Raw genomic sequence first — 10,590 nt, 5'->3', positions numbered from 1 at the left:
TTCGTTTAAAATTGATGTTTGAGTGCCTTATCTTGCTCAAAGGATCACAAATTACTATTTCAGAAATCAAAACACCAATTTTACCAACCATACCTCACCCTATGGACTGCATAGTTACCAAGATATAGAAACTACGCTGTCATGTTTAATCAAAAATCGAAGGACTATAAAAGTGTGAAATAATAGAGGCAAGTATCCCACGAGGCACGAGGACGCGAAATACTTATAAAATTAGGCGAAAAATATAATATTTGTACAATTCACTCACCGGTCGATGATAACAGGGTCGCTTGGTGTTTCGTTCCTGTTTCCGCAGCTCTTTTTATCGCAACACCGACTGGAACAGAACGAGGGTGGTTAATCAGAGATTAGTATGCACGACTTTGAAATATTTCTTTGTCAGGGAGTACATTCTTTCCTTGACTCAATTCGATCGGGGGTCCAGAGGGGTCAGGACTTTCGAGGTCGTCTAAAAACTATCGTAACCCTTGGGACTTGGCAAGTTCGGGGGTGGAAAGTAGTCAGGCCGAAGTCCCATGGGTCAATGAGTCAGCCACCCCCAGAGAATGATTGCACCCCCGTGTGTCTCGTTACGTTTATGGTTTGCCACCGCAAGGGTGGTTGCTTGTATGAAGATACTTTGCTCTTCGTGCACACGTGTTTGCATACAGTCAAAGTCTTGTCAGTAGACGATCGCGAGGTGCTTTTGCGACCTTAAATCTCTGTAAAACAATCATAGTATAATTGGATGAACAGTAGCCAAAGTGTTGAAGAATTTTGATACATCTTGTGACCGTTTTGACTGTATGCAAATGCACGTGTATGAAGAAGAGATGACAGGTATATTACCTCCATTTTTAATATTTTTTGAGAATGAGAATTATTTGATTAATCTTTCATCAATGATTAAAAATGTAACATACTTATTCGCGAGATTACTTAAAAGATAATGAAATATGGCATTGTTACAGGACATGTGAAATATCTCTAAAGTATTTAAGATATTTAGAATATCTTATCAGAATAGTTTATAGATTTGCAATAATAATTTATAGATATTTAGACACTTGAAATACAGGTAGCCCTCCTACAAGACGGCATCTTATAACACGGTTTCACTATAACACGATTTATAAATTGCGGGAACCCTTCTACAACACGGCATCCTATAACACGGTTTCGCTTTAACACGATAAGAAAATTGCAAAAATTTTTGTACAACACTGTACTTCTACAAGACAGTGACGAAAATAATATTTTTGGTTTGTTTTTTTTTTGTTTTGCATTGTATATACGTTTATATTTTTAATAAAAATTAAGTTGTTTATGTAGAATTAAAAAAAAATTTGTTTTTAGTAAGTTTTCGAAACGTAACCCCCCTTTTTGTACTGGCTCTGGGTTTCATATAACATGGTTCCAATCAACACGATATTTTCTAGGAACCTATCTACCGTGTTATAGGGGGGTTACCTGTATTATTAAATGTTAATAGTTAATCAATAGTATGATAAAATGGATTTGAGAAGAGACTCACCTGCACATCACTTCGTGGGTAAGAAGAACCCTACACATCTCCGGATTTTTATCTTGTCCCTCGTACATGATAGCCTCAAACAAAAGAAATAATTATTAATTAACTACATTTAGCAGCGTAGGTTTAACTTACAATTTATTAATCAACGATTTAAGTTTATTTCATAATTTATAAATAGAATGTTGTTATATATATCTATATTTCTATGGTACACATGTAACGTGGAAATTGACAGAAAAGACAAGACATTAGAAAACTATCTGCTCGGATGCAAGTGGAGAAAGGGACCATTTCCCCTAGAACATCGCTAAGCCACGGCTGGCTTAAGCAAATCCGCTAAGCTTCCTTCACGACCTTCTGATTGATTTTTATTTAATGATAACATGTCGTTATCCTGTATTCATACACTTACAGTTGGGGAATGAGATACGGATTAGCCATGGAATAATAAGCCATGGTTAAGTAACATCCTTTTGATCTTGGTAAACGAAGAGTAGTAATGGGTGTCCTTGAACTTATAATGGAATACTCTGAACAATATTTTATACAAAATTTATATCCCAACTTTGCTAGCAATATCATTCTATTGTAAGGAATTTTTATCAACAATGGATTATGTAATAGACATTTTATTTATCGTATTATTTTATTATTAAAAATTTCGTATTATCGATCTCATCATCGACAAAATATTTTTAAACTAATAACTACAAATTTCCATTACAACTAATATTTAAATTGTAATTTTACTTCGGATTAAAGAGTCAGAAGTTTGACATCCGTAATTAACGAATATAAAATTCAGCAAACGGACAAAACAGAAATTCCAACAAATTAAAACCAATCCGCTGAGAGAACCTTTACTTTAACTCTTTCCTATCAAAATTAAATTTCATTCAATGAATTAATTAGCAACGATAATTTGCGAATAATTTGCTCACTTCGTTAACCGAAGTGTCAAGGTGGGATTACAAACAATCAAACGAACAGCGAATTCAACAAGTAAAACATAAAATCCAACAAATTCCGAAACGTAAAACCGTGAAAACTACAACGAAGAAATAAATTGTGGAACGATAAATCCCGCGCGAATTATTATGTATCTCGTCAATGCGCCGCCACGCGGCAATTTCGCTCACTATTCCTCGCCAATCTGAACGAAAGTCAGCCACTCTGGACATTTGTATTTCTACGCGTCAGACACGTTAATCGTATCGCCGATACGTGTAATTTATGCACAAGTTGCTTCCTTCGTATTGCGTGTAACGACCTAAATTGCTGGAGTTCGCGAAGAAGCGATAAAATGTAAATACTTTGAAATATAGCGTCCCAGGGAATTGGTCGGGTTGACGTCAGTGTAGACCGGGCTTGCAGGAGCAGTTGAATGGCGGAGAACGCCGGTAACGATACCAAATACATTTCGCCTCGGCAGTTAGGTGTGACTTTCAGAACGACATCAAATATTTATACGAACAAAATAACCGAATTGCAACGTAAACGAACCGCGATGGTCGTATACGCGGCGGAAGGTAAATCAGAGGAGAATCCCCCGTCGAAGTGGAAACGTCGGCCCGGCGAAATAGAGGGGCAAAAATAAACACGGAAGAAAGAGAGAAGTGGATCGAGGAGCGAAAGAAGAAGCGTACGTGCTGCGCGGTGAGAGGAGGTCGGAGTGGGGGAACAAAACGTTTCGTGTCCTTCCACCATTTCGTCTCCTAATCGCGGAGAGGCATGCGACCTTATTCGTATCGTGAAATAATTAATACGAGCATCCACCTTGTATGCGTTAACCTTTAAGACTCGAGTATCGTAATTAGTTGTAATTAGTTAGTAGGTTAACCTATATGTAACGCAGTATTTGGGTATATATGTTAAATGAAAATAAATAAATAACTTTTGATAATTTATTGCAATTGCTTACCACATTCCTATTAAGGTTCGTATTCTTCTTATATTCTTATGAAATTCTTGTTACGAGATTTATTGCGTTAGTGTAGAATGTATTGTTCACAAATCGTTTAGACACATGTTCATTGTACAACGCACTAACGAGGACTGACGTGTGAGACACGATCAACCGTTACGCGGTGGGCTCACACGTATACACACAAGTATAAATAAGAAAGGGACGGTTTACAAACATTTCTGATCAGAGATGTCGCGATTTTTATACAAAACTAGATACGTAACTTCTGGACTAACCTATATATTACAAACGAGTGTTTTAAAATAAAGCACTTATCGAAATTTTATTAACAAATTACCGAATTATGAATAATTCAACATTTCGAAGAACAAAATTGAATTATTTATAATTCGATAATTACATTAATAAAATTTAGATCACTGTTTCATTACGGAACACTCGTTCGTAATATATAGGTTAGTCAAGAAATTACGTGTCTAGTTTCGTATAAAAATTCGAATGGGAAAAGAAAATATTTTCTGTTGCAAACAAAACCTCATATTCGTATATTATTTCTCGACGTGGTACCTATGTATTTGCACGCACTAACCACAAAGGAGAATCAATTTACTGTATCTTGAACAAATTCGTTTCTGATTCCTTCACATTTTGAGGTTATTTCCTTTGTTTCGTTGTACTAGAACGATTCTCACAATCATGTACGTTTTCATCCGAACAAACAGGTATTCTCCTGTGAATTACTAACCGAGAATAAAGATCACATAACAGCACGAATTTCAAACTCCACTGCAGCTGTTATATGACGATGTTTATTACACTATAATACACGATCGACTGACGCAATCGACTCGAAACTTGTTATATATCATCGACGATATTTCATCTAAGTAGCCACCTAGTGGCAAAGACATATCTCTTTTAAAACGGATGATAGAGGGAGGAGTAACTTATACATTGACTGACCAACGCATCTCTGCTATTGGTAAATATGGTTACCGACAGTGGAAGAAAAATTGATCCGAATAAGATTTTATATAATATTTTATATTTCACATATATAATTGAACGTGTAATCGGAAATATTCCAATATAAACAGAGAATAAAGAGCTCACTTTTAAATTCGAATCGTAATTCTTCCGTATGTTGTTACGATGATAAATATGGTTCAACCTCAATCAATATTTTTGATCTTTCAAAATATTGCAGTGCAATGTATATACGTTCGTTGCTGCTACTATACTAATCGGAATTTAATGCTGCATCAGTAACGATATATCTGAGTTAATGTCTATGTAACATAGGACATTTAAATCAGATTTTAAATATGAACAATTTTATCTACTTTTCTCTTTTAATATTTAAATTCTTTAAAACATACCATAAAATTAAAAATTGTTTATACGTATGCAGCTTGCCTATCCTATAAAATACAACAATATGCATTTTTCATTATTTTCTTAACCTCTAAATTTTTTACTAAATATCTTATCTTCTTTACTTAAAAATAATTAAATACACAGATGCACTCTTGCAAAATTAAAATACTTAAATAATAATACATTAACAATGAAACTCTTAAAGGGTTAAAATTAAAAATTGTTTATGTACATATAGGACTATATCTTGTTCACTATATGAAATACAAGAATGCAAATATATACTTGCTTCGTTATGTCTCTAATATTTTAATTCTGCACAGTAGATCATAAAATTGAAAATTATTTATACGTGTATATCTTGTTTATGATACGAAATATAAATTATGTTGCTTTAATGCACTTTTCTTCTCTATTTGTCAATTTAAAATTAAATATTTAAGACGATAATTGGCTAAGTTCAAAGTATCGATATTTTTAAGGAAATAGACATATTTCCTTTTTAAGGAAATAGGAAATACTGCTGGTACAATCTTGGACAGTATGCACATGTCACTCACGTATAATTATTGTTCGAACACGTAACGATCATTGGGTAGATCTTGTACACCTCCTGATACGACATGCGATATTATTTGCTCAGTAATCGTCGCCACAGGTACAATACGTATTGTTGATTTTACGTATCTATTCCACTTACGGATAATTTCGAGCAATTAGTTTTTACCGTGTTGCTCGTACTCGTGAACTAAGTTCTTATTTGTCTTCATCGCTTATCGATCATATTGTTACATTTATACACATATGGAAATCGATCGACAGCCATTTTTCTTCGCGACTGCAGTTACAAATGATCACGGTATAAATTTTATTATATAATTCAAAACATAATTCCCTAACCTTCCTATTCTGCTTTAATTATTATTTTACTAATTTATTTATTTAAATTCCTCGTGTTATTTTATATTTTTACTTATTTATTTTTACTTAGGACTTTCGCAATAAATAAGTAAAATAAATAAATTGTGAATAAAAAGTAATTATTTGCAATAATATATTACAGAATTCTGAAGTCATTGACTAAATTTTCTCATTAAACCAACAGATATAATTTTTAAATAAAATTTAAATTGAATTATGCAGATAATGTTTAATTGACTATTTCTTTGATAATTTTGTTTTTAAAGGAGATACTATTAGAGTTGCACGCTATCTAGTGTCACATAGTGACTATCATATCGTTATGTATGTATATATATGTATATCGTCAGATATCTTAAGGGATAGCTGGTTCGGGCAGAGTTTGCAAGTAATACCGTCAAATGAGTCGTCCTGGGGGTGCGACCAATCAGCATCAGCCCCTTGGAGGCCTTTCTTCCGTTGCCTCTTGGTCCCAGTAGAAACGTTTGGGCCTCCCCGTTGCTCTCCAATTCCCACGGGAATTACTTACGAAGGACTAATAGCGATAACACACCAATACTGCTGGTTTTTAAATTTATAACAGTCTGTGTCCACCCCCATACCTTTTTGACCGACGCGAATGTGTGTTACTAATTGACTTGTCGATGACTCTAATGTTTTAGCAATTCGAATGGGATGTGTAACACGTGTTACATTGTACTAGAATACCCATTTAAATATATAATATACTTAAATACGTGTATATATATAAGTACATTTTAATTTCTTTGTAATCGCTGATAGTTGTTACCGTCTTATGGTTGAATTTTTAACCTCCTACTTTAATTCCTAACTGTTCAATTTTAGTTGATGATTATATTTATACATGTCTCATTTAGAATGCAATTATAAAAATTTTCAGAATTTATATGAATTTTATTCGTGTCAAGTATAATTTTAGACGTATAGCAAGTGTAGATCATCTTTATGCAAATTTTTTTTATTGTATATTGACTATATTTAAAAATATTTAGCATAAAATATCAAACATAATTTGGTTTATTCAGCATAAAGCGATAGTCACCTTGTTTTATTAAAAAATATGCAAGCCATTTTGATCTATAATAAATAATTCTAATTACGAACAATCCGGATTAGGGAAGTTGCTTTGTAAGTACCAGGAACGAAGTGCTCCATCTATTGCAAAATTCCACTAGTCAATTTAATATATAATAAAATAATTTTCAATAGTTACAAAAATAAAATATCCGAGACTTGCTATTTTGACTGGTTTGACAATTCTAGAGCTAAAATCTTTAGAAATTGAAAATATTAATTGAAAAATTACTTGATTCACAAGTCTAACATATTATCAAACTAAAATCAATATTACAATACAATAAGGTGTTAAATAAACTGGTACCTAAATAACAAAAATTATTATATGTAAAAAGAAAGAACAGAAATTCGACATTAAACTTGATACATTTACAAAACTGCTTTTCAACGATATTACCAATATAATTAACAAATAAATTTTAAAAAATATTAAAAGATGATTATTATAGAAGATGATCATTTGTCAAATCGATTAACTTCGCTAATTGTAAATAATTGCTAGAAATTTATTTCAAACATGAGAAGTTAAGCACCAACCAAGTGCGTTGACACTATAATTTTAAAAAATTCGAAAAGCAAAATTTGTCATTTTGGTGTGTAAATGACTCATAGATAAAATGAGAGTTTTATATTCGCCAGTAAAGACCATAACGTTATTCAGGACGAGTACTCGAAGATGGCGGTCGAACGAGGAAGAAAAGGAGTCCAGGAGGGCGCAGATAAATACAAAGATAGTCATTCAAATCTGCCGTAATGATTTCCATCCCGAATCGATTCCAAAAGTCCCCTGGGAATCCCCCTCTATACCAGTTGTGCAACCCCTGTCGCCTGACGAATACACCACCGAACAACGTGCATACAATGTTACTTTCACCCCTGGAAAGAATGTCCATCGCTTAGGGGACAGGCGACGCGTTCTTTCTCATCTTATCTGCCAAGGATTAACTTATCTCAAACTTATTATTTCCTTAATCTATAGTTAAATACTCATATTTCAGCATTATGTACGATCATCCGACGTTCGGTGCCCGATACGAATTCGACTTGGTAATATTCAAGCATCACGAAAGATACAGTCCCATAATCTCGAGTGGAAAATATCAGTCCATAAGTTCGTTCGTGTCTTTTCTAGGAATTTTGAAACGATGCAGATGGAACATATTTTATTATTTTAGTCAATGATTCATCCTGGCAAAGGAAGTTACCTAATTGGCTAATTAGTTTCTGAGAAACAGCTATTGGAAACTGTAGTATTTCATCTTCCAATAATTGATTTTGAGATGACTCATCATTTGCTGAGAAAATTTGGTATTTGTTTAAAAAGTAGTGTCAAAATTAACCATAAGTGCCTTCGAAATTGGCAATAAGTGATATCTCTTTGTAAATTCTGTTTGTAGTTGGATTTTCTTAATACAAGTAGTATAACTAGAACAAAGAAGAAACTTGTGTCTTCGTTATGATAGTGAATTTATAACTTCGACTGATTAATCAGTATGACAGGTGTCAGAAAAATACCTTACTTATTATTAAATTAAGTCAAACTTAATTATCTAATCAAACAGATGTTAGTTATCAATTTCAGCATTTGAAGAAATAAAAATGGCAAATACAATGCAAATAATTCGACAAAATTTAATACGCAGAATATAACATTGTATATGGAACAATAGTTATCGTTTTAAAAAATATCTCGATGAAATTAAATTGAATTTCAATTAATATTATTAATAGCGTTTAGTACCCTAAATGCAAGTAATAATAGTAAACATCGCGGAATATTGTATTTTATTCATTTTATTTGCAACAAAGTATACTTAGAATAGTTTTACGTTTGTTTCTGTGTGCCCACAACTGTTGTTAAAATTATTTCTCTGTTTCTGTAGGCTAGATTCTCCATCCTGTTGCTATGAAATAAACAATTAAATATACAAGAAAAATCGAGGTAAAATCTGTAGTGAAATCGATAATGCTAATTATCATTTAGGTGAATTAACTAAATATAATCGACTGATCTTCGAAATTATTTTTCTCAGAAACGAAGCATCCAATGCACTCTTATTCCAGATTTTCATCTTATTTCGAATTACAAAATTGACTCTATTTGCGTCTGCTATTAAGCAGAATTATTTTTATTTAGACAGAATTACAGTTTTAGGTAGAATTAGGGACAGTGTATTTTACTTTTAGTAACCCTTACTTATAAGAACTATGTAGAAAATATAATCACATATCTGAAAAATGCCAATTTCTTTTACAAAATCTAAAACAACCGAACCGTTCGTCTCTAATAATTGAAATATCAAAAATATCGACGATAAATGAAAGAAAAAATGGAAAAAAAATATTTTACTGTCACACATAGCTTTCTTTCGTAATAGCAACAGAATATTGAATTATACGACACGTTGTTTACCTCGTTTCTTTATTTTAACTGATGACTAATGCAATTTGCTGGCTTACATAATGAGTAGCTAGATATTGTCAAGTAAGTATACGTAAGTAAGTAAGTATGTATTATTATCAAAGAGCTTTGGTTTTTCAATCATCGACAATATAAATCTAGACGATTAACAGATACATTAGAACAGTACCACCAATTTTGACCTACTCTGTACATTTCTTGTCTCACCATAAATTCCTAACATCGGGAATGGATATTGAAAACTAATGACTAACAATTCAGAGCTTTAGAGGATAAATGATTAATCTCCATGGAGGTGTAATTTCTGACTGCTGTATTTGCCTCATATGATAATCGAAAATATTCATAGCAATACCTTCGTAACAAAATACAATGGATCATATATTCCTCTTGATCTAGATTCTGAAAATCATTAGAATTCGAGTTTTGGAACCTAAAAGACTTGAAAAATTAGTGCAATCTGCGTTTTAGAACCTAGGAAATGAACTCCTGCAATACTATACATGTTCGTCTTTATGGCAACAAACCATTTTCCTGCCCTTTTGTTCATTAAAAACAGGTACACTTGGTACACACAGTTACCGATATTTAATAATAAATATTGTAGAAAGAAGTATAAGTTGTTAGTCGTTTAATTGTATTTTAGCTGTAATAGCTGTAATTGTGTTGTAGTCCTAAGTTGTAGTTGTAGTAGTAGTAGTTGTTGTAAATTCGTAGCCTAATCGTCACCACACATTGTCAATCCATTATTAATTAAATAAAGAGTTATATATTTACCACCAACATAGTCCTCTACAATATCTATTTATATTTTAGGAAGAATGGTAACACATGAAGATTGCATAAAGAAATTTGTCAGACGCTATACATACAATACAAATACAAGATAATAGCCACCTATTTTGAGGAATATACGAAAGCTACGAAGACACAAAGGCACGGTCATCAAGATATCGATAATCGATTTAAGGAAGCGAATATACAGATAATACGAGTATGATGTACCTGGCAGAATCCTTGCTCGATTTCTTTCTGAATTCCCGCGGGTTGTATTTCGTGAAAAAAAGGGGGAAAAAGTGTAGAAAAAAGGAAGAGTTCCGACTGATCATCTCCAGCGGCGGATGGAAGTTGGAGCTTAAAAGGGTTAGGTACAATTTCCTGTTGTTCATTCATTTAAAATAACGACGGTGCGCGGTTCGCTGCTTCCTCCATACCCGCGTCCTGTAAATGCTTTTTTATCCCCGGAACTAATTACAATTTAGCATTTTTAATCCTGCGAAAAAGCGCATTCCAGCCCTCTGCCGCCTTTCT

General features: G+C 32.9%; 1 protein-coding gene across 1 annotated transcript in view; it reads right to left on the bottom strand.

Annotated features, from left to right (window-relative positions):
• Positions 1–268: 268 nt before the first annotated feature.
• LOC108545507 (uncharacterized) overlaps positions 269–10,590 on the bottom strand; it is a gene marked incomplete at its 3' end in the record, with an annotated part of 247,049 nt that continues 236,727 nt past the window's right edge. The window contains exons 8-9 of the mRNA XM_017897169.1: positions 1,535–1,608; positions 269–337 (exon numbers count right to left, since the gene is read on the bottom strand). Of these exons, the coding sequence (XP_017752658.1) occupies positions 269–337; positions 1,535–1,608 (143 nt within the window). The remainder of the gene's footprint in view (positions 338–1,534; positions 1,609–10,590) is intronic.

Source organism: Eufriesea mexicana, unplaced genomic scaffold (genome assembly GCF_001483705.2).
Source record: "Eufriesea mexicana isolate 0111107269 unplaced genomic scaffold, ASM148370v2 scaffold452, whole genome shotgun sequence".
Taxonomy (NCBI): domain Eukaryota; kingdom Metazoa; phylum Arthropoda; class Insecta; order Hymenoptera; family Apidae; genus Eufriesea; species Eufriesea mexicana.
The sequence above is the reverse complement of the archived record's forward strand: the minus strand, read 5'-3'. Positions and strand labels throughout refer to the sequence as shown.